This window comes from Eptesicus fuscus, chromosome 17 (genome assembly GCF_027574615.1).
Source record: "Eptesicus fuscus isolate TK198812 chromosome 17, DD_ASM_mEF_20220401, whole genome shotgun sequence".
Lineage (NCBI taxonomy): Eukaryota > Metazoa > Chordata > Mammalia > Chiroptera > Vespertilionidae > Eptesicus > Eptesicus fuscus.
In genome coordinates, this window is record NC_072489.1 from 38,015,616 (window position 1) to 38,041,085 (window position 25,470).

At 37.9% G+C, this 25,470-nt stretch overlaps 1 protein-coding gene across 5 annotated transcripts in view; it reads right to left on the reverse strand.

Moving 5' to 3' along the window:
• LOC103300037 (protein FRA10AC1) overlaps nucleotides 1–25,030 on the reverse strand; it is a 33,928-nt gene extending 8,898 nt beyond the window's left edge. The window contains exons 1-12 of one of the 5 annotated variants that reach the window (XM_054728813.1): nucleotides 25,013–25,030; nucleotides 23,925–23,994; nucleotides 21,547–21,623; nucleotides 20,148–20,243; nucleotides 19,970–20,015; nucleotides 15,879–15,955; nucleotides 14,725–14,808; nucleotides 14,109–14,193; nucleotides 10,413–10,458; nucleotides 6,536–6,649; nucleotides 5,406–5,448; nucleotides 3,143–3,261 (exon numbers count right to left, since the gene is read on the reverse strand). In XM_054728813.1, coding sequence (XP_054584788.1) covers nucleotides 3,143–3,261; nucleotides 5,406–5,448; nucleotides 6,536–6,649; nucleotides 10,413–10,458; nucleotides 14,109–14,193; nucleotides 14,725–14,808; nucleotides 15,879–15,955; nucleotides 19,970–20,015; nucleotides 20,148–20,243; nucleotides 21,547–21,623 — 787 coding nt within the window. In that variant the 5' untranslated portion in view covers nucleotides 23,925–23,994; nucleotides 25,013–25,030. Of the gene's footprint in view, nucleotides 1–3,142; nucleotides 3,262–5,405; nucleotides 5,449–6,535; nucleotides 6,650–10,412; nucleotides 10,459–14,108; nucleotides 14,194–14,724; nucleotides 14,809–15,878; nucleotides 15,956–19,969; nucleotides 20,016–20,147; nucleotides 20,244–21,546; nucleotides 21,624–22,829; nucleotides 22,926–23,827; nucleotides 23,896–23,924; nucleotides 23,995–24,083; nucleotides 24,270–25,012 lie in introns of those variants that run through there. The other 4 variants (XM_028133177.2, XM_028133178.2, XM_054728815.1 and 1 more) reach the window with 4 other exon arrangements.
• Between the last annotated feature and the right edge of the window lie 440 nt (nucleotides 25,031–25,470).

The following is a 25,470-nucleotide window of genomic DNA, read 5'->3' on the forward strand; positions in this document are numbered from 1 at the left end:
GTAAGACCAAGGAGGAACGGTAGTAAAAAAAGATGAGGAGAGGCCAGGAAGACAGGAAGGAAATCAAAAAGTAGATTGTTTTGAGAAGGAGTGTCAACAGTCTAAATGCAGCTGTGATATTAAGCATTTATTAATTGCTATTTAAGTTTGGGCCAAATTAAGGTGGTCTAACAAGAGAGTATCACATCAAGATCAATCTAGTTCCAGAGCGTTCCAATAAGAAGATATTAAAGAGTTCTACATGGTTTTCCTATTAAGTTTGCTAAAAAGTCATTTTCTACTTTATATCACCTAAGCTGAAAAAAAAAAAAAAAGAACTATCTCTTGTACTCTCTGCTATCAAAGATACTCTAAAAAAATAAGAAAAGATAATTCAGTTCCACTCTGTTTGGTTTTCTTTCCCTGAACTTGCCTGAAACAATGTTCAAAATCTTTCATTTTCCCATTCTTTATGCCTAGCATGTGCTAATGGGTGCTGGGGATATAGCAATGAACATAGCAGACAGAATTCCTGCTCTCTTTGGGCTTTTATGCAATTGTCATATGTGTAATGAAGAAAAAGTTCTGGGGCTGTGATATCATTATAAATGGGAGTTCTAATTCAGGTCCATGATTAGGGATGGAGTCAGGAAATGATCCCTGAGGAAGTGACATTTAAGCTTAGACCTGAAGGATGAGTTAGGATGGGACTGGGAGTTTTAGGAAGAGAGGAAATAGTGTTTATGTAGTCCCTAAATTTAAAAAAGTTTGGAATTTCCAGAAACGAAAAGGCTCTATGAGTAAAGTATGAAAGTGAGGTAGAGAGTGGTGAGAAACAAGCCTTGTACACAAGACTAGAGGCCTGGTGCACGAATTCGTACATCAGTGGGGTCCCTCGGCCTGGCCTGTGGGATCGGGCCGAAACTGGCTCTCCGACATCCCCCAAGGGGTCCTGGATTGTGAGAGGGCACAGGCCAGGCCGAGGGACCCCACTGGTGCATGATTGGGGCCGGGGAGGGACTGTGGGAGGGCTCCAGGGCGTGTCCGGCCCTTTTTGCTCAGTCCCGATCAGCCAGACCCCAGCAGCAAGCTAACCTATAGGTCAGAGCATCTGCCCCCTGGTGGTCAGTGCACATCATAGCGACTGGTTGACTGGTCAACTGTCTGCCCCCTGGTGGTCAGTGCATGTCATAGCGACTGGTCAACCAATTGACTGTCTGCCCCCTGGTGGTGAGTGCACATCATAGCGAGGGGTTGAGCGGCCTTAGCATAGCATTAGCATATTACGCTTTGATTGGTTGAACGGACGACTGGACGACCGGACACTTAGCATACTAGGCTTTCATTATATAGGATTACTTAGAGCCTTTGGGCTTTGTCCAGGATTTTGGTTGTTATCCAAGAACAAGAGGATATCACTGCATTATGGCAAACAGATTAAGAGGAGAGAAGGTGGGAAGTCAAGACAGTAAAGAAACCAGTAAGCCTAGATGAGAAAACATGGTAGTTTGAACTAGGGTAGAGAGAATTTGAGAAATATATACCCTGGGGGTAAAGCTGATAGAATTTGGTGACAAGTTAAACATAAATAATGAAAAGAAAAAAAAAAAGTTAGCATCAAGGATAATGCCTAGGTTTCTGATATTATTTGGGTTAACAGAGATGTCTACCATCTACTGAAATATGGAACACTGAAGAAAAAATATTTATAAGGAAGATCACATGCATGGTGCAACCCATCCCCGATCCAAATATCCAGTTACCTAATTATCTGTTTTGAAGGTAATGAATAAATTTTTACAAAGGGTTAGTTCTTCTTTAATTTGGAATATGCAGTGATTAACATGGTATCATACTATGATATGAATGCAACAATATTATATAATACAATAACGAATGCAACAAAATTTTCAAATATTTTACTAGAACATAAGAGTATATAAATTTTTTTAAAAGCTCAAATGATATTTTCACATTTATTAATTAAAATTTATTTTAGAGTTAATGATTAAGATAGAGACAAAAAGGCATTCTGGTTTGAATACCATTTCTCAACAAACAATAGAATAATAGTATTTTCCTTTCAGTCTATCAATTTTATCAAGCCTAAACTGGGTAATACTATATGCTTAAATATAGCATAATATGCAAGCAGAAGGGGAAAAAAATGCATGTAAGAATGTAACCTAGCTAAAGATCTTCACAGCTGAAGCAAGGGAGCCCTCTCCTGTTCAAGTATTTATTAACATTGGACTGAATCTAATTCAATCTACCATTATCTACCTAATTTAAGTCTGAATCACTATAAGTTATAGTCAATCTGATTCTATTAGGGACTGAAAAAGCAATTAGCAGTAACCTTCATAATAGCTAATTATGTGGCAAGTACCAAGCAAACTGCTTACATGTATTATCTCATTTCAACTTCTGAACAATTCTCTGAGCTAGGTACTATTATCATGACCATTTTACACATGAAGAAATGAAGGCTTAGAAAGCCTAAGAATTGCAGAGGAAGAATCGATGAATTTGAATTTAATAATTATTTACTCAGTGTATGTGCACAGCACCATGCTAGATTCTGATGACACATTATATCAATCTCTATCATTTCAAGAAGGTCATAAGCTAGTGAGAAAATCAGACCATAATTGAAATCAGTGTTATAATTTTATACTGACTTATAGATTATGTATTATCTTAAAGCAGCGGTTGCCAACCAGTGGTCCGCGGACCCAAAAGGTTGGCGACTGCTGTTTTAAAGTGTTAAAAGTGCCTTTCAGATTACTTGATTCTCCACAATAAGCTCAAGCTGTACAGAGGCTAGATAGTAACAACACCCCTACTTACATAAGGAAAGTAAAACTCAAGAAGTTCAGTAACTTGCTCAAGGTAACAAGACTTTAAATGACAAATCCAGAAATTAGAAGGCTTTTTGCAAAATATTATACCATCTGCCAAAAAATGAATCAAAACCAATCTTGTTCTTGAAACTCCTATTACTATAAATTCATATCTAAATTCTCCAATCAGATTCCTTTCAACAACTATAAAAGAGAATTCTAAACGTATTCACCAATTACAGGCTACATTTGAAACATATGGAAGATCACACTTCATTTTCAGAAGTGTGAGTAGATATAGAATCCTAATTCCCCTTTACCTTTGTCCTTTTTCTTAGAGGTCCCTTCTTCAGGAGATAATCTGGATTTTTTATGTGGTGACTCTTCACAATCTTTTTTGATTCTGTCCTTCCTTTTTTTGGACTTAACTTCTTTTCTCCTTTATGTTGAACAATATAAAATTAAAGTTAACTTTTTTCAATTGACCTTTACAAAAATTAAAACCAATGAGAAAAAAAAAATCAGTAAAGTACTTCCTTAAATGAGACTGTAAATATTTTAGGTTAGTATATTATTTAGGACAATTCTGTAAGATAATAATGCCTGAAAATTCTGAGACAAAAATTATTGTTTTTAAGTTCTATATACAAATCTAGTAAATATAAATCATACTTTCACTGATTTCCTTCTTTTTATATTCTATTTAGCTATTTAAAAGAAAATTACAAAACAAATCTCATTTCCCTTCAAATAATTCATTATCTACCTACACTTTGAAAAACAAATACAACAAAAAGAATCCACTGGTGATAGTTCTACACGACCAATAAACAGAAAATTCTCTTGAGAATTAAAGAATATACAGAGTTGGGCAAAAGTAGCTTTACAGTTGTTCATATGGAAAACAATGCAACAATAAATATATAAGAATAAACTCTGTTTCACGTACTCACAACTGTAAACCTACTTTTGCCACACCCTTTAGTAAAACTATTATAGAATGAGGGTGAAAGGACGTATTGTTAACTCATATGTCTACTTTAGACCATATATCCTTTTACTACTGTTGCTTTATTTCTTCTGGGTCAGGTATACAAGGTTATAGGTACCATGGTTGTCAAGCAATTGATTTTAATTGGTGAAGAAAGAAATATTTAATAGGAAAAGGTGAGAATGCTGAAACTCAGACAGAGAAAGGAAGATGAAGAGACAACAGAGAGCATTACTTTTAAGAAACTTATTAGACTTTGCAAAAATTAAGGTTCGTATGTCAAATGTTGTATAATACTATTTAAGACAATAATCATTTTTTACTTCTCATAAGAATCATTGCAAGTTTGAAACAAAGCTTGAAAGTTAAGGTCAAATAAAAGTCTTTGATATTGTTCAGTATCATTGATACAGAGGGAAAATAATGGTTTAGGCCCGTGGTCGGCAAACTGTGGCTCGCAAGCCACATGCGGCTCTTTGGCCTCTTGAGGGTGGCTCTTCCACAAAACACCACGGCCTGGGTGAGTCTATTTTGAAGAAGTGGTGTTAGAAGAAGTTTAAGTTTAAAAATTTTGGCTCTCAAAAGAAATTTCAATCATTGTACTGTTGATATTTGGCTCTGTTGACTAATGAGTTTGCCAACCACTGGTTTAGGCTAGTCAAGTAAACGAAAAATTCTGCTAATTTTAAGAATAAAAAAATATATATTATGTAATATTTATTTTTAATATTTAATCGCTAAAATACTAGATAGGGCACATTTATAATATAGCTGATTTTAAAATTAATATACTAACTTTGCTATTTTATAAAGTTGTAGAATCTTACTCTTAGACTTTCAATTGTTATTCAGAACATGAAACCTGACCACCACAACCCTGAGAGGTCACATCGATTTTGTCTGAACATCTTCAATGCTAGGGACTCCACTATGTTTAACTTACCATATACCAGGCACTTTCATGTAATCCCCATAATAACCTTAGTACCCTAATTTTTAGAGATGATAAAATTTAGTCTCACAGAGGTTAAGTGCTCGTGAAGATGACTAATAAGTGGAGTAGCTGAGAGGAATACACAGGGGTCTGATTTCAAAGTCCATAATCTTATATCTATTGCACTTGGCAGAATACTGATAACCCTCACCTACTCAATATGCAGACACATTCTAGTTCATTCGGTAGAAACCTCATTTTAACATTGAAGTTTATAATCCTTTGCTATGAATGACAAACTCCAATTAAAACACTGTTTAAATGAGACATAAAGAATCACATTATGAAGATCTGCTTTATAATACAGTTTCTAAGAATATCATGGTATCTGAACATTGACTCCAAACTAAAAATTCTAGGATCTATCTACCATCCTACACAAGCCTTCACATTTAAAACTGGTTGGCTAGATTAAGGCACCATGAATTTCCATTCCAGTTCTCTCGTGTATGTGGCCATAAAGTGATGCCGATAATCTATATAATCAACTAATTAAACCATCAGCCCTTCAAATCTACATTTAAACATTCAGTGCAGATAAGTGACTATGTCCAAAAACTACTAACCCTTAAAAATAGCATTTTAAAAGATAAATTACCTGTGATGAAAATTTAATTTAAAGGAACATTCTTGGCATAATCCTAAAAAAAAGGAAAAAAGTCACACTGCTGAATGTGAATAACTGCACTGCTCCTCTACCTTTAGTATTATAATTCTCATTTTCCCTTATATTCTTTTACGATGAGAGGAAACAAAGCTGAAAAAGCAATACAATTCTTTCCATATTATATATATATATATAATAAGAATAATATTAGAATGCTTGAGGAATTGAAATTCTAACATTACTTTAGAAAAATGTGCCCTCAATTTATTCTAAAAGCAATAGGCAGCATTAATGTGTATCTCACATCAAAGATACCTGATAATAACAGTGAAGCACTCTAGGAGTTTTCAAATGGAAGAGGGCTGTTCAAAAAGTTCTACAACTGTGGCCTCTTGTTTTGTCTTAATCTCAGTTCACACTAGTTGACTTTTCCTCATGAGCAAGCACTTCAAGGAGGAACTCAGAAACCAGTCTGTACTGGTGTGTCTTAAGTAGCATACGGGGAAATTTATGACTTCTTTCTGGAATAGGCAGAACACTCTGAGGGTACATTTATTTAGGTCCTAGAGAAAGCTGTGAATATGGTGAAGAGAAGCTGACATAATACTAGCTTAGGGGTAAAAAAAAGAATAACAGATTCTAAAACATGCATATTAAGAGAAACTACTATATTCTGGGATGTAACCCTAAGCTTTTAAGACTGATATCAAGAACAATTATGCCTTCCTAAAACTTTTTCTTTATTGACACAAAGAGTGTATTTATTATTATCCACACCACAACAATAGCTATCAGCTAATGTGAGATTGTACAGTGCCTTTCCTGATACTATGCATTTCACTCTGCATTGGTGATGTTCTCAAGTTAATGAGAAGAGGTCTTCACTTTACCAATGGCATTACATTTAACATTAGAACTGTTTCACCTAAATGTCACCAGATTGCTGAGAATACTAAAATGTTTGGCTCAAACACTGTTTGTGACTTTGGGAAGCTCTGAGAAAAAGGGCACTTACAGGAAGAAACATTAAAATTTTGAATTGAGTCTTAAATTAGTCCATACATTTTAAAATCTAAATTATTAGATAAACTTTGAAGAAATGAATCATCTAGTCAACTTACTTAATTTAACAAGTGCATTTCTCTTTTCACCATGCTCAATATAACCAAAATTAACTTCCCAACTCTTTAAGTTGTCTTTTTTATCACAGTATTTATTTCCACAGAAAAACTGGCCTGCAAAAAAAGGAAGGAATTATTAGTTATGATAGGTGTGACGATATTCTATCTAATCTGGTATTACTGCTGAAATTTACTCTTAACATACATAAATTCTTAGTTCTACAAAGCAGCATTAATAAACTGACCACAATAATTATAATACGTTCAACAAATGTGTATACATGTATCAATTTAAAAAGATGAAAGAACTGTTTAAAAAAAAAAAATCAGTCCTAGCTGGTTTGACTCTTTGGACAGAGCATTGGCCTCGGGAGTGAAGGGTCCCGGGTTCAATTCCAGTCAAGGGCACATGCTTGGGTTGTGGGCTCGATCCCCAGTAGGGGGAGTGCAGGAGGTAGCTGATCAATGATTCTCTCTTATAATTGACTAGAGGCCCGGTGCACGAAATTTCGTGCACGGGGGGGGGGGGGGAGTGTATCCCTCAGCCCAACCTGCACCCTCTCCAATCTGGGATCCCTCTCACAATCAGGACTGCTGACTCCCAATTGTTTGCCTGCCTGCCTGCCTGCCTGCCTGATCGCCCCTAACAGCTTCTGCCTGCCAGCCTGATCACCCCCTAACCACTCCCATGCCAGCCTGATCGACACCTAACTGCTCCCCTGCCAGCCCGATTGCCCCTAACTGCCCTCCCCTGATGGCCTGGTCACGTTAACTGCCCTCCCTTGCCAGCCTGGTTGCCCCTAACTGCCCTCCCTGCAGGCCTGGTCACCCCCAACTGCCCTTCCCTGCTGGCCTGGTCACCCCTAACTCCCCTCCCTTGCCAGCCTGGTAGCCCCTAACTGCCCTCCCCTGCTGGCCTGGTCACCCCTAATTGCCCTCCCCTGCAGGCCTGGTCGCCCCCAACTGCCCTCCCCTGCCAGCCTGGTCGCCTCTAACTGCCCTCACCTGCAGGCCTGGGTTCCTCCCAACTGTCCTCCCTTGCAGGCCTGATTGCCCCCAACTGCCCTCCCTTGCAGGCCTGGTCCCCCTGCAACTGCTGTACTCTGTTGGCCTGATCGCCCACAACTTCCCTCCCCTGCCGGCCATCTTGTGTCCACATGGGGGCAGCCATCTTGTGTGTTGGAGTGATGGTCAATTTGCATATTACCTCTTTATTATATAGGATGTTTCTAACTCTCTCTCCCTCTCCCTTCCTCTCTGAAATAAATAAAATATATATATTTTTTAAAAATCAGTCACAGCCATGGTCAGTGTGACTCAGTTGGTTGGAGTGTCTTCCCATGCACCAAAAGGTTGAGGGTTCGATTCCCAGTCAGGGCACATACTGAGGTCGTGGGTTCAATCACCAGTTGGGGCGCATGCAGCAGGCAACAGATCAATACTTCTTTCTCCAAAATCAATTTTTAAAAATTGATTAAAAAAATAAGTCACAGAATTTTTGCTCAATAGATAGACTGTTTATATTTACAGACAGAGTTTTAGTGTCCCTGTTAGGGAATCATATACTTTGGAAAATGGTAATACTGAAAGAGTATATATACTCACTAATACCCTAAAAGAATAAATATATTTTCCAAAATACACATACATCTTGGGTGAATCCTTTTCAATATTTAATAATATTATTACAATTGATATTTTTAAGTATTAACATAATGACATTTATTTTAGATATCAGCATAAAATGGCATTAAAAGCACATTTAAAAATGCTAGCACTTTGAGATAAAGTAGATAGAATAAGTAACCAAATCCAATGCTCTAAATTTTAGAATCACTTGACACTAAAATCAATACCACATTATCATATCCATTAAGGCACCATGAATTAGTCCTTCTGCAAAAAAGGACTAATACTGATGACCCAAGGGGGGGGAGGGGAAATAAACTCAAAGATTATTAACTTTGACAGAAAATAAAACAAGATCAAACTTTTATTTGTACAAACAAATAAAATTTGTATCTTAATAATTTGCACCAGCAGGAGCCTGAACTTTTCATAAAAATTAAATTATCAAAATGAATTTTAAAAATTATCAGTCCTAAAAGGCTGATAACTTTTCTAAATTGGCATTTTTTACTTATTTCAAAAGAATATTAAGTCTGTACATGTTCAGTAATAGTTCTACTGTTAAAACAGCAACAAAAATTGTATCTTTATAAATCACTAGAGGCCTGGGCACAAAATTTGTGCACGAGGGGGGGGGGGGGGTCCTCCTCAGCCCAGCCAGCACCCTCTCAAATCTGGAACCCCTCGGGGGATGTCTGACTGCCGGTTTAGGCCCGATCCCTGGGATCGGGTCTAAACCGGCAGTCGGACATCCCTCTCACAATCCTGAACTGCTGACTCCTAATCGCTCACCTGCCTGCCTGCCTGGTCCCCCCTAACTGCCCCCCCCCCCCCCGCCACTGGTCTGATCACCACTCACTGCCTCTGCATGCCGGCCTGATTGCTCCCAATTGCCCCCCCTGCTGCCGACCTGGTCACCCCTTACTGCCCCCCCTGCCAGCCTGGTCACCCCTAACTGCCCCCCCTGTTGGCCTGATCGCCCCCAACTGCCCCCTCTGCCAGCCTGGTTGCCCACGCAGCCTGCTTGATCAGTCATTTGGTTGTCCCTCACTAACCCCCCTGCCGGCCTGGTCATAGGCAGCCATCTTGTGAGGATGTGACAGTCAATTTGCATATTACCTCTTTATTATATAGGATAGCAAAAGTGTTCTCTCCCCTTCCCAACTAATCTTTTCTTCAGTTAATTTAATTTCGAGAATGTCCATCAGGTTTTAAAAAGCAGCATTATTTACCATCATCTGAAAATTCCATTCAATGAAAGTACAAAAATTTTAAGTTGTGATAGACGTTTCAATATATCTCATTGTTTTAGGTAAAAACAAACTAAAGTGTGATATCAAGAAAAGCTTAAAAAGTTTTAAACTTATTATTTTTCCTTGTCCTCTAAAGTAGCTTTAGAGCTAATATTTATTAATCTAAAGAAAAAAAATTCCTACTGCTTAATTGCATGTCCAATTTTACACCTGTCATAGACATTCAAATTTATAGAAGATGTACATAAACCACTTTGATGGCATAAAAGTTTACTCATTTAAAATGTAAACTTTATGTTCAGTTAGAAATTTAAGTTATTAATTTAAAATTATTTCCTAAATACTCCTCTGTAGTTTTCAGAGCATTAACATTAATTTTTATTGGAATTAAAAATGCAATTATCGATAAAGAGAGAATTTTATAACATGACAGTGTAGAGATATTAAGTGTTCAGAAAAATTTTGTGAATAGATTACAATAATACATAGAAAAGGCATTACTGATTTCCTACCAAATGTCTGTTATTTTGTTGTAAGAGTAAATATTTGGGCTCAATTTCAGTGACTCCCCAAAAGAAGAACTAGCTTGTCCAAAAATTTTATTAGGTTCAAAGTGATATTTAATTTCTACTTTCAAAATGTTGATTTGATTGTAATACAGTAATACCAAATCATTATTCCAAAAATTAATAAAGAGAAAAAGTCAAGTATTCACCAGTTGATACTTAACTTTAGAGTTAAATTTTTAATTCTAAACATTTTCTACTTATCCTCAATTGAATATTCTAAAGGCAAAAATTCTAAAGGTAAAAATCTAAAGCATTAATTATTTTGACCTCTGCTAGATTATACATCATGAGTATACCTTCTTTAATTTTACTTTTGTGGGTAATTATTCACTGTATACATTAGGAATAATCTTACCCAATGACTTAAATTCAATAATATAACAAAATAACCTTATCCTATTAAAATATAAAATTTTAAAGAATTACCTTTTCCTGAAATTACTTCTTTTTCTACTCTCCACCTAAATCCAAACTGACAAGAAAAAACATTACATTTATGCCAGAGTAAATTTAAACATTATTTAAATTGTATATAAATCTAAACCTGGAGACAACAATTGACATAATGACATTTATTAACCTAAAAATAAAACTAATTCCCATTATCATAGCTTTTTCTCTCCTTATAGGATTCCAGGTAATTAAAAATACATTTGAACAATTACCAATTTATCTGTTAAGGAACAATCTTCTTTACTTTTAAAAGTTATAGATGCCAGGCCAAAAGATATCTAAATTAATTATATGTGTGTGTGTATAGATAGATCGGTATCTCCTATGACTGACAGGAAACAGAAAACGAGGTTATGGTACAGGAAAGAAGCGCAAAAGTGTGCAGCCTTTGGAGTCACACTGTTTAGATTTACTTCTTAGCTCTACCACTTAACAGCTATTTAATATACTTGTTCCTGTTTCCTCATTTGTAAAGTAGAAGTAATACAAGCATCTACCTCTTTGGGTTAAGAGGTTTAAATAATACATATAAAGTATTTAGAATTGTACCTGGTATATATTATACCACCAGTTAGCACACTATGGCCCATAGGCCTGCTGCCTATTTTTATAAAGTTTTACTGAAACACAACCACACGATTCACTCATGTGGCTCTTTTCCCACTACAACAGTGTAGTCATAAACAGGAAAGAGTAATGGTACCAGTTTGGAATCCTAAAGCAGAAATCCTAAACACGACTTTGTTTTTTGACTAAAAATGATTTTTCTCCACTGCTTTTTAATATCTTTCATATTCATAAGCTAATTTACCATAATTCTAGTAATGGTGTAGTTTTCTACTCAGTTTACTTTTATAATAGTTAAAGTTCAGTTCCAGAATATGCAGACCCAAAGCAAGCTCTACCATTTGTTAAACAGTTCTGTGACCTTGGGAAAGTAACTTAACTTCTCAATCTAGTCTTATTTCCTTGTTATAAAAATCCTAATCTCATAGGTTGTTGTATTATTTTGTTAAATAAACTATTATTTGAATTAGGCAATTTTGTTGTTGTTGTTTGTTAATCCTCACCTGAGGGTATTTTCTCCATTGATTTTCAGAGTGAGTGGAAGGAAGGGGGAGAGATAGAGAGAGAAACATCGATGTGAGAGAGACACATCAATTGGTTGCCTGCCCTGACCTGAGGATGGAGCCTGCAACCCAGGTACATGCCCTTGACCAGAACTGAATCCGAGACCATTCAGTCAGTTGGCCAATGCTCCAACCACTGAACCAACCCGGCTAAGGCAGGCAATTCTGTATTTCAAGTAAAAATAAGGGCACAAAATATTTCAAAATATTCTCATTAAAACCCAAAGGAAATAATATCTTCCCAGTCCAAGAAAAGAGAAATAAAAAATTCAAAATAACTTTAATTTTAAACCCATACATGTACCAGTATGTGAAGATTGCTTTCCATCCAACATATATTGGGATGTCTACTGAAGCACAGTCAAATGTGTAATGTAATAGTTTACAAACTTTATCTTTCATTCATTAATCTATTCAACAAAAAAATTATTAAGCAACTACTTATTGGGCTTAGCACTCTGAGGATAAAAAGTGGTTATTAAAAGCGACAACTGCAAATTTCCTCATATGAATGATTTAGAGGTTTTGTCTCAATGTTTTTACATTCTTTCCTGAAGATATAAATTTTCCTGCTGATACATTGGATTAAACACTGGAGTTACTCAGGGCTTGGTGCTGAGCCTCTTCTTCTCACTCTACCTTATAGCACAAAGAGCTCACACATGCAAGCAATAAGAGAAAAGGACCTTAACTTCCTGACAACACAAGGTTCGATGCCATCTACTTGGACTGAACTTCTAGTTCATTTATGCCAATGTTCTTTGGGAGTGCTTGCTGTTCTCCTCAGCTGAATCTAATCCTAACTGATGCAATGCTCTAACCAAATTCTCAATGATGAAAGGAAAAAAACAACAAAGAAGGAAATGGAGGTGTGGGACAAAGGTTGGAATTCACTAAAAATACCCTAACTAACTATTATATATGGTAGGCACTGAGCTAGGAGCTGGTTAATTAAAAAACGAATAAAACACTGTCTTTGGATAAATAAAATATGAGAAAATGCATTCTACCAAGGAAATCAAAAGTACTACTCTGTCTCCAATACCTCAAACATGGTATGCCAAAACACAGTCATTATCTTCCCCCCCAAAAAAGATACCCTCCTGTGTGGGGCAAAGGGTAGATGGGAAATCTCTGTATCTTCCCCTCAATTTGGCTAACTTAAAACTGCTATAAAAAAGAATAAACTTTTTTTTTTTTAAAAGATCACTCTCCCTCCATATTTCCTATTTCTCTAGTATTCACACTCAAAACATGCAAGTCGTATCTGATTTCTTTTTGCACTAACCCTTGTTCTTACTATTCATCATGTTCTAATAGGAAAATATAATTTGTTTTAAGATTATCCTCTCTAAAGTATGATTTCCAGTAATATACTGTGGAGAATACAAATATTTAATTATTCACTAAGTACACATTCTTCCCTTAACTGGACTATAGATTTGGTGTGTTGTTGTTTTTTTGAAGGGCAGACACCATGTGTTAATCCACAATACCTAGCCTAGTCCTCAATAAATACTGAAAAACAATCAACAAATTAGTCACAGTCAAAAAAGCTGCTTCATTATGTGCTGTTAGAAAGACCTGTTTCACATTCAACTTGAAGTGTAGAGACTTTCAAGTAACTCCAACTGCTGTGGTACTTTTTGAATTCGATGTGGCAATAACTAGTACAGAGATGAGAGCTAATTCACATGAAACTGAGGAAGTCTTTGGGATACAACAAGTGCATAGGTTATAAAAATGGACACTACTATCATATATAAGAATATTGTGAAGCAACCCACATATTAAAGGCACTACTGAAAAATTAAACCAACCACGGTTATGAGTTTTAACTATTTAAATGAAAACAAACTCCTTATAATAAATTTAAGACGGCTTTTTTAAACAGGTTGTCTTTCTTAATATAAATGTACATAATCCAAACATATAGATTATGCAACATTACCTCCCCTGCCACTTCAAACTGAGATCATATGTTCTTGGGTCACCTTCTCTAGCTACAAATGTGAAATATGCGATAGGAATAATAATCCCTTTAATATTAACTAAAATAAGATGTAAAGTGGGAATGAAAATCTGCCATTACTAATTAGCGGATAAGTTAATTTTACTGGAATAGACATTTCTGTAATAAAAGATGTGCATCTGCCTCTTTACAAATGATAATCAATTTGGAAAAAATAGTCACAATCAATTTCATCTGTGAAACAAGACATCATTCTGCAGTGTCAAATCATTCATTATAATCATGAGAGGCTCTAGACTAGAGTCAAGATGAAAACAGGATCCAGTAGCCACTTGTGTTTAATTTTAGACTTGTTTGCCTCAGCTCACAAAGAAGCACCCTTGACTAAGGAGCCCTTTGTAAGTTCCACAGCTGCAGAGTTAAATGGTCCAAATGATACTTTATAGATACAGGGCACTTTAGACTAGAATCTCATCTTTAAAAGAATAATGAGGGGTAATACAGTGTAATAAAAGTAACACTTTACTTTTATAAGAACCTTCTTATAGAAATATTTGGAAGGCATACCTTATTTTCTTTGTATCTACTGAGATCTGCTATGCAGTATTCCTTGAATAATTTATCATAGTATTTCTTTGCAAGTCTTTTCTCCCTAGATTCATAAAAAAATATAAATCTTCCTTTAGAAATTTAACCATAGTTTGCTACTTGGAAGCAATGTCAAATAAATAATGCATATGATGTAAATGTTTTAAAAGATGTCTATTACTTATACATGCATAGAATTCTGAATATGAACTATTATAGTTGCTCTCTCAGGGAGGGAATCTAGAAGACTGACAGTCAGACATGAGAAAGAGCCTTACTCTTCACTTTTTAGCCTTTGTAATGTTTGGATTTTTAGGACCATTTTAAGGTATTACTTTTTTTCCAAAATATTTTAAAAATTGAAAAGAAGCATTTTACAGGGCAACAAAATCATTTTTTAAATGTTTTTCTTTTTTTAAGACAAACTCAAGCAATGAGAAGTCAGTTAAAACTGCTAAAAGTTACCAAAAGAACCAAACTAGATTCAGTAATCTGAAGCATGGTTTTATGTCCTCAATTCAGATTTGTTCTATGCAGGGTAAGAGAGATAGAACAAAAGCATTTGGTGCATTAAGTGTCAGATGACTAAAATTACCAATTCATGTCCACTTCATCCTCCTCATTCCATAGGAATCTATGATTTTCTCGTATAACATCCATGTCTGTCTTGTCATTTTCCCTGGAAAATAAAACTATTTCAATCTAATATAAACACTGAATTAGTCAAATTTAGAAAGTTAAACAGTTTGTGAGGCTTTTGAAGACCTAAGTAAAAATAAAATACACAAAGATAAAGACAGTTTTATGTGTATGCATATATGTACATATATTTGTAAAAATTACTTCAGTACTTTTCAAAGGCACTATAAAGAGTGCTACGACAGAAGCAATTTAAATGGATAAGAAACCCAACCATCTCTGGCACTGATTTCAATTGTACACATGGTGCTAAATAACCAAAGCTAGAATGAGAAATCTGAGTAAACATTAAATGGACAAGGGAAAATGTATGAAAATAACTTCCAGAAAATACAAGAATGCCAATAACACTACCCTATTGAGATCTAGTTTTAAAATTATATGAAGAGTTTTCCATTCCTCATTTTACTATAGCTTCCTAGGAGACAGTAAGGAAGAGAGTTGAAGGGTATAATTTTTTCGGATTCTAACAGTTTAGGGGTAAAACAAGGGATTGTAGGGGAGTACAGGCCCAATTGAGAGGGAGGTAAGTTTGGGATAGATGATATGGTATGAAGAGTTTTAGGGGTCTCCCAATTCAGAAAATTGTTAAGTCAGAGGGAAAAACCCACACAAAACTAAGAGGCTCTCAAGAGAAGAGCCCAAAATATAGGAAGCAATTTCACGTGTGGGAAATATTAGAGGTTTCTTGTTTTCCCCACCTTAAAAAAAGCAATCCCAAACACTGAGGTTTAAAAGTTCAAAGAGCCTCAAAAACAACAACAACAACAACACACTCTGCATAATCAGGAACATGTGTATTCCTCACAATCTGTTATTGCCAGGGGCAGCCGTAGCTCTGCAGGCTACCTGTTGCCAGAGAAATGGGGTTCTTGAGAAGCTACTTAGCTAGAAGCTATGGATGGTCTCTCCATTTTATGATACAACAGAGGAAAGCAGAGGAAAATTACAGAATGGGAACAGAGGAAAACTACAGAACCTAAAGACATAGTAGCTATGGGTCTTTAAAGATCTCCACTCTCCCCTCCAATTAAACTTCATGACACTTACCCCAATCGCCTGAAATCTTCTTTTTTGCCACCATAATATAAAATATAGTCATTTACAAACTTTGCATGCCTTTGATACTGAAATGCAAAAAATTAAGGATTTTAAAGAGTTGTTCTATGTCCATGACATATTAGTGAGTAGAAATAAAAAGCATAGTATGCTTTTTTAATATGTAAATATATACTATACAATGCTTATAAATTCAGAGATAGAAAAAGGTAAATATTAGACTATTACATATGAACATTATAGAGAACAGGGACTTTCACTTTCTACTGAATACTGCTTATATTGTTTTAAACTTTTTTCAAACAGATACTACTCATGATAAAACATTTCTCTACCAGCGAGAAAGTAAGTTTCCTATTCTATTGCTAAAATACATGTAGCCTCACACCACCACTCATTTTACTCATTACAATATGAAAAATTGTAGTTAAGGAGTACAAAAATTAATGGTAAAGAGTAGAATTTATCTTTCACTATTATAAAATATAATTTAGCTATTCTAGTAATAAATAAAACTTCTAAAAATAGAAGATGCAACTTCTATATTAGACTCTAACATTAGGCTTTCAAAAAAGTTAATATAATGTTATTTTTATACCTTCTTTTAATATTCAAAGAATCCAGTCATGTTTATTTTTAGTGCAGTATAACAAGATATATGAGGTTAAAGCTTAATGGTACTCTCTAGAAGTGAACATACACATACTAGATCTTACCGCATCTATAATGCCGTCTGTGACTACATCCTATTATATTAAAGACCAGAGGCCTGGTGCACAAATATCGTGCGCTCAGCGGGGAGGGAGTGAGGGGGGTCCCCTCAGTCCAGCCTACACCCTCTCGCAGTCCAGGAGCCCTCACAGTCTGGATGGCCTAAACCACCGTCAGTAGGAAATCCTTAGCATTGCTGCAGAGGTGGGAGAGGCTCCCACCACTGCCTCTGTGTCGTGAGCCTGGCTTCTGGCGGAGCAGTGCTCCCTTGTGGGAGCACACTGACCATCAGGGGGCAGCTCCTGCCTTGAGCATCTGCCTCCTGTGGTCAGTGCACGTCATAGCAACTGGTCATTTCGTTGTTTGGTTGATTTGCATATTAGCCTTTTATTATATAGGACAGTGACTTAATTGATCACAATGTGTTCTAATAGAGTATCAAATCAGAATATACTTCCAAAAGTGGAAACAAAACAGTTCACATGTCAGAAAAGAAAAAAGAGAACAGCCAAATATCTGGAAATATGGGTTCTAGCTCTTGGTCTATCTCTCATGAATCATGTGACCTTAGCAAGTCACTTAAATCTTTTAGACCTAGGATCAGCAAACATTTTTTGTAAATATGTGGGCCATATGGTCTCTGTTGCAACTGCACAGTTCTGCCATTTTAGTATGAAAGCAGGTACAGATAACATCTAAATGAATGAGCATAGCTGTGGTTCTAAAAATCTATTTCCAAAACAGGTGGTAGGTGGGGCTTTTCTTCCAGAAAGATGGAGTATACAAAGATATACTTCTCCCTATTCCTTCCACCAACAGCTAAATCCCTTGGAAATTATATACTTAAAAGACACACATACACACACAAAGCCCTGGCCAGTGTGGCTCAGTTGGTTGGGTATCATTCCATGCACTGAAAGGTTGCTAGTTCAATTCCTGGTTAGCCACATGCCTGGGTTGTGGGCTCAATCCCCCATAAATGGGTATGCAGGAGGCAGCCAATCGATGTTTCGCTCTCTTGCAGATGTTTTTTTCTCTCCCCTCTTCTCTCTCTAAAAATCAGTAAAAATTTCTTTAAAAACAAAACAGGAAGGCTCTGAAAGATGGAGAGAAGCTAGAGATCTCAGGACCCATGGTATAACATGGTAATGAATTAACTTTTTTGCATTTTAAATCCTAGATTTGGAAGTGAAGAAAGATGGAAATACCAACTAGCACAGATTTTTTAAAAAGGCCCTAAAACCTTCTCTAATTGAATAACCAAAAGAGTGGCAGTCTAACAAACTAGATAACTTTTAGACAATAACTACTCTAATCCAGCCAAAGACTCCAGAAAAAAAACTATGTTCCACCTCTACCCATGCCAGAAAAGGGGACCTTTCACCCTCACCAGGCTTTACATAGATGCCCAACACCCCTAAATGAATAGTGCCAAAGAAGGCAAAGTAGACGTTGAAATGCAGATATAAGCAATTGGCAATTGTGTTAGGAGATAAGAGGAATAAATTGTTGAAAAGAAAACTTCTATGACTTAAAGTATCAGAAATGACAACAAAGTGAAACAGATTGCTACAGATGGGAGGGAATGTATCTACCGTATTTTCTGGCGTATAAGACGACTGGGTGTATAAGATGACCCACAACTTTTCCAGTTAAAATACAGAGTTTGGGATATACTCGCCGTATAAGACTACCCCTCTTCCAACGCACACCAAATAAGAATTAAAAAAACATCAGATTTGATTTCAATATGGTCATTTTAATTCAAATGCTTATGACATGCAGGTACTTAGCAGGAAAACTGTCACTTATAAACATAAGGCTGTTTGTCATCAAACATGTAAACATAAAACAGTGCAAGTGGATTAAACTTTTCCTAATTCACTCTAAAGCTGAAAGGAAGGATAAGACAATAAAACCATGGGAGCTGCCATGCTGTTTGTTTTCTAAGCTGTCAACCAAACTGGAACTGATGATGATAGAAGGAAGATCACAAACAATAGAGAGAGAGCAAGTGCCAGGCAAGTCCCTGGCGAGTTAGCAATGCCGCTTCACTGCAGTCCTCAGGAGCGAGATCTGAGAGGCAGAGAAGGAGGTACGGTAATAGGATACAAGGGCGGGCCAGACGGGTGAAAGAGGCGTGTTTTTCTGGGCACAGCTCTACCTCTTTTTTCCATACCCCGAGCGTCCAGAGCCTGCAGCTTGCTCCGCCCTTCACTTACACCTTCTTGGTGAGGCGCCCCCTCACCTTGTCATCAGGACCATGTTAAGTCACTTCTTTCCACGAATCCTGGTGAGTGGATTTTCTTCTACCGTACTTGTACAGCGCCGCCCTTGCTGCTTTCATAGTCACCGCATAGGGTGGGAGGGAGCTCAAAAACGGCCATGGTCGCATCCCCGCCATATGCGTCAAGCACCCGGCCGCACTCCATTCATTTCAATGGAGCCAGTCGGAGACCTTATGCGGCACAAAAAGGAGCTGACAGGAGACACTTGCGGTCTCCGTCCGGCTCCACTGAAATGAATGGAGTGCTGCCGTTTTTTGAGCTCCCCGTTCTGTATGCGGCGACCGTAGATTCTCCAGTCCGGCTCGGAAGTTTCAGCACCCGCCCTATAAGACGACACCCGGCATATAAGAGGACCCCCCCTACTTTTGAGAAGATTTTCCTGGGTTAAAAAGTCGTCTTATACGCCGGAAAATACGGTAATTGACATCGTCTCCTTCTCCCAATTCTGACCATAGTAACACACCTAGAAATACTTCAGATCTTGCTTAGCCTCTCTTTCACTTTCCAATATTTGGTAATATGGAAGTCCAGTGGCAGTAGTTACTGTAATTAGCCACAGTCTTACCAAAAAGTTGAGCTGAGACGTGGCATAACAGGGAAGCAAGGTATAGCTTAAAGAGAGGCCCAACTCATGCCTGAGAGTTGAAGCCACAGCAGACCTGAGAACAGTCTACAGACAAGATCTACGTTTCAATACTATTTTAAGAAGACCTTAACTACCCAAGAAGCGGGTAGGAAGAGAATGAGTTAAAATGAGACAGAAGGCAAGCATAGTATTAAAATGAGAAATGTTGAGAGCATGGCAAAACAGGTTAGAAAAAATATTTGCAAGTTCATTAACTTTGTAAGCCTGTTTTTGGAACATTGGGAATATGTTTTATTATTTTTGTCCCTCAATCTTTTTTATATACAGTATTATTAAAAAAAAAAGAAAAAAGAACTGTACTCAAAAGTAGAGATGCCAAAATTCAATAAACACTTTAAGAGTAAAGTATTAATTTGGCTTTATAAGATTTTTACAAAATAAAAAACATTTTAAAATATTCTATTTGTTCTAAAAACCTAAAAATATAAAAAGGATACAGCATCCATAGCTATGAGATGAAACCTTCTATTTCTTGCTTCTTCCCTGTTAAGACAAATTTTATTTTAAGCAAATTCCAATGTCTATATTCTAATTAATATTTTCAAATCTTCAAGACCTTAAGCTTACAAAAACATCTTAAATAAAAAAAAAGTGATTTATGTTGAAATACTATACCTATCCAGCAATTCTTCTGCAACCTGTTTATGTACCACCTTTCCATGTTTTTCTTTCTGAAATGGCTTTTGGAGCAGTAAATCATCTTCAGTGGTCCTGGTTTATTGAGAAGAAAAATTATTAAGAGTTAGTTTTTCTCAAAGGGTTTCTTATTTCTTTATATTTCCACAATTGGAACATGTTTTAAAGAATTTAAGTCTTAACTTAAAAAAGATTTAAAGACTGATCTTTAATGATACATTTTACGTTTCCTTACATGTCTTAATTAATATCTTAACTTTCTTTTATACCTATAAAATGGAGATAAAACTAACAAGTGTATGAGTCCCGGTGTCTGACCCCCAAGGTTCCTGGGTTCAAATTCTGGCTCTGTCATTCACTATCTTAACCTTAAATAAAATTAAGTTATTTAAGTTTTTTGTGCCGCAATTTCCCGGTTTGTGAAGTAGAGATATCGAAGTTTTTGGGAACAGGTTATATGAAAAGAAGGACTGGTTATAGGTAATATAGACTATAATGGTTAGCCCTAGTTAGACAGAAATATGTAACCCTAGAGCAGAGGAGACTAACTAGATTTGCTCAAATTCTATTCTTACAAAGTAATATTTTTGAATGAAATGGAAAGCACCATAAAATGTAATCCTATCTAATAAAAGAGTAATATGCAAATTGACCATCACTCCAACACACTAGATGGCTGCCCCATGTGGTCAAAGATGGCTGCCCCCATATGGACACAAGATGGCCACCACAAGATGGCCAGCAGGGGAGGACAGTTGGGAGGGACCAGGCCTGCAAGGGAGGGCAGTTGTGGGCGATCAGGCCAGCAGGGGAGGGCAGCTGGGAGGGACCAGGCCTGCAAGGGAGGACAGTTGTGGGCGATCAGGCGAGCAGGGGAGGGTAGTTGGGAGGGACCAGGCCTGCAAGGGAGGGCAGTTGGGGGCGATCAAGCCTGCAGGGGAGGGCAGTTAGGGGTGACCAGGCTGGCAGGGGTGCAGTTAGGCATCAATCAGGCTGGCAGGGGAGTGGTTAGGGGATGATCAGGTTGGCAGGCAGAAGCAGTTAGGGGCAATCAGGAAGGCAGGCAGGCGAGCAGTTGGGAGCCAGCAGTTATTCTGAAGTAAAGCACTAGCAAAGGGACCACCAACCACGCCCCTTCTTAGCTATGACATCTGCAAATAAAAAGTCCTTCTTCCCCTTGCACTTCCATAAATCCCTTCACGGCATAAACATTTTCTTATTTTTCACATAACTGTTCTCAAATCTTTAAATAAAAATTAATTCAGTAGAACATCATTGTCTTCGCATACACACACAATCCAAAAACTTTCAATATTATTTCTTTACGTTTCATCTCAGTCTAGAAAGGATCCAAAGCACAGCTCAATAAAAAAATTACCTTTTTTTCCTTTTGCTAGATTCTCCACAGTGTTCATCATCACTAAAATCAGAGTCATAGCCTCCATGACCATGCATCTGTAAAGTATAAAGTCAGTTACTTAGAACTTAAGTTGCTCACTATTCACGAAACAGAATAGTTCAAAAATAAACTATCTTTAAAAAAAACATGTTGTCTTTAAAAGCCAATACAGTTTAAAGGATTGTGGTGGATATATCAATGTCCCTGGGCTATCCGCACATCTAAAACTTTCATTCACTTTGAAATAACAGACTTACCCTTCAGAAAATGAATAAACATTTTTTACCATTAGGCCAATGAGAGGCTAGTCCTTGACCCTTTCAGTGAATATCAGGTCTAGAAGCTGCCATGTGATTGCATATAAGATTCAGCAATGCTTCACTTTCATTTAACTTGGAGTAATAACAGTTGCTGTGTATTTATCATCAACTTTGTTCCAAACATTATGCTAGGTACTTACAAACACTGCTTCTAATTGCAAGTGAGGAACTAATATCTCCATTTTAGAGATAAAAAAATCAAGGACAAGTGACGTAAAGTGTATCAATTATACAGAGCAAATAGGTGGCTAAGCTGACCTACTAGACCAGGCGTCCTCAAACTACGGCCCGCGGGCCACATGTGGGTGTTTTTGCCGTTTTGTTTTTTACTTCAAAATAAGATATGTGCAGTGTGCATAGGAATTTGTTCATAGTTTTTTTTTAAACTATAGTCCGGCCCTCCAACGGTCTGAGGGACAGTGAACTGGCCCCCTGTTTAAAAAGTTTTGAGGACCCCTGTCTAGACTCTTAAGCCCATGATTTACTACTCCAAATTACATCTCTGGAATATGCTAATGTTTTATTATATTCCATTAGACTTACTGCATTTGTGAACAGTACATTATTTTTTTCCTTCCTTTCCTTAATCCTCACTTGAGGACATGTTTATTAATTTGAGATAAATGTTATGTGAGAGAGAAACATCAACCAGTTTGCCTTATGTATGGCTCAGTTGGTTGGGGAATCATCCTGTGCACTGAAGGGTTGCAGGTTCGATTCCTGCAGGCACATACCCAGGTTGGGGATTCAATCCCCAGTCAGTGTGCATACGGGAGGCAACCGATCAATGTTTCTCTCTTTCTCCCTTCCTTTCTCTCTAAAAAGAACAACAAAAACACATATCCTCAGGTGATGATTTAAGAAAAAAAAAAAAAAAGAGGAAAGAACTCTAAATTTCATTGCACTGGACCTAAGACAAAATATGTTTCTAATCCTGGGTACCTTGAATAGATTACTTCATCTCTTTGGGCTTCATCTGCTAAATAAGGTGGCTGTATCACATAATCCTGAAATCCTATTATCTATTACAGTAGAGCCTGGTTCTGGAGCGTACTTCGTTCTGGAAGGCTGTTCGAAACCCGAATCATTTTTTCCCATTAGAAATAATGTAAATTGAATTAATCCATTCCAGACTCCCAAAAGCCCCCCTTCCCCCCCCAAAAAAAAATACACGAAAATATTCACAGCACAATTTCCTGAGATGTTAACATGAGGTCTGGCAGTAAACTGACTCACATTGGCACATTCTCTCCTTTGCTGCCTGAGACAGTGACTGATCATACAGGTATTAGCATGATTGAGAACCAACGTTTTGTTCGACAACAGAGAATTCTGCATGAACAACCTGGTTGAGAACCTAACTGTTCGAGACGGAAGACGTTTCAGAACCGAGGTTTGACTCTCTTCTATATTTCCACTTTCCGGTGGAGGTGTGTGGCTGAATACCTCTCTTCCGACCCACACAATCCTAGGGAGGAAGGCCCGAGCCAGGACTGGAGAAGGTTATAAGGCACCAGTTCCAGCTCTACCCTCACATCTGTCTTCTCCTGGATGACACTCTCTCTAGGTCAGTTCCTTGCTCCACCTGTCACATCTGTTCAAGCCATACCAGCTCCTCACTCCTTAAGTCCTCACTTTCTTCACATCTTTATAGGGAACAACCACTGGGTGCTGCTTAGAGGTATGTTCTGGGATCAGCATTCAAATCCTGGCTCTGCACGTCTCATTTGTCTTCCTTTGAGCAGGTTCTACACCCTGTGGGCCTCAGGGTCCCCATCTCTCAGTGAGGTTAGTGAAGAGGACCGGCTTCACGGGACTGGAGATTGAATGACCACATTCAAAGGGTTCTAGAACAGTGTCTGGTACAGTAAAACCCGGTACATGCTAACTACTGGTACCATCATCATCTAGTTCCCACATCCCAGGACACCACCTCCTACCCGGTCCCCTCTCCCATTTCTTTTTTTCTCTGGCCGCTTTATTCATCCCATGCCCATCTCAACTCAGCGGTTGCACTAAAATGCTCTCCTCACTCACTTCAGGCAACGAATAAACTGACAAGGGCCGAGAGAAATTCGAGAAAGGTGACGACGGGTATCTCCAGAATCTATCAAAAGAAAAGAAAAAAAAGATCATCAACTTTTGCATGGCAGGTGCAAGTTCGAGGTCCTTTTTCCCAACGCCCAATGCACTCACGGCCCTTCTCACACAATCCTTCCCCGCCTCCCAGCTCTGCCGAGTTCGCCCGCAGAGTCGTCGTTTTCTGCTTTCTAGGCGGCTGCAGCGACGACCCACGGCCTGAAAGAGCTGCTGCAGGGCTACCCTCGTCCGGCTCGGCCGCGCAGCTCCGCCACCGCCGCCGCCGCCGCCGCCACCCGCTCCCCGCCTCTCCCTACGGGTCCCGACTGGGCGGTGCTTCCGGCCCGGCTTGGACGCGTGTCACACCTAAATGTCACCGTCCCCGGGAGTTAGCCGAACTTGTGCTACAGCCAGAAGATTCCCGGGAAACAAAGGCGGCGGGAGAACAGGGCCGGAAGGGGAGGCAGAGGCTCCCTGCGGTCTCGAAGTCGCAGCCCTCAGGGCTGTGTTTTGTTTTTGTTTTTTTTTTTTTTGTGCCTCTTTCCCTTCCCCTCTTGAGAATACTGTGTGGCACTGCTCTCACTAGGGCCAAATCTAATACTGTGTGGCACCGCTCTAAATCCACACGCCTCATTTGAAAATGTGTTTTGTTTTAGAAAAAATCCTGCCTAAATATCACCTGCTGTCCGCTTTCTAGTAACCTTAGTAACGCCTCCTCGGAGCATCCTTGCTGAGCTGCTCAGTCTCAGATCTGCTTCCTTCCTTCTCCCCTACCCGCCCCCTCCAACCCGCGCCCAATAAAACCCGTTCTCATAATTAGAACAAAAATAGCTGTCCATCGTTTTACCACCCACACAATAGATACCATTCCAAATGCAGTGTTGGTGGCAGGGGAGCTCATAAAAATGTGAGGAAAGGATGAACAGGGGAGATTTTACAGGATTGCAGATTCTCTGTCAGATAAGCGACCTGGCACATGTGAAAGGAGGGAGGGAGGAAGGAAAAGTAATTATTTTAGGCTCCACCAGGTCCTCACTGTGTTTTACCTTTTCTACTTTATGATTCTTCGTTCTGCTTTGTAGCCTAGTCACTGGATTAATGTCTTGTCTCCCTCTGGCTGGTGCTATTCATCTTTGCTTCCTCCTCAGTACCCAACACCGGTCCTTGGAAAACACAAGCAATAATTAAATATTTGTTGAATTGAACTGGAACACCACTGAGTGTAGAGAAAATCTTGGCACTTAATACACACTCATTATTTTATATCTTTTACACTACACAATAGATAACAATATGCTTATTGGTTCAAGGCCCCCTTTTATCAGTAAATTAAGAAATATCCTGCCTTGCCGACGCATTGACTATGATCTTAAAAATCTGTAAGTTAAATTACTGTAAATTCAGTTACTTCAAAATGTAATCTGATTATACATCAATTAAAATGTTTATTCAAAAACTTTAAAGCAATAAAAAGCTTCACAATTTACCATTATACTATATGAAT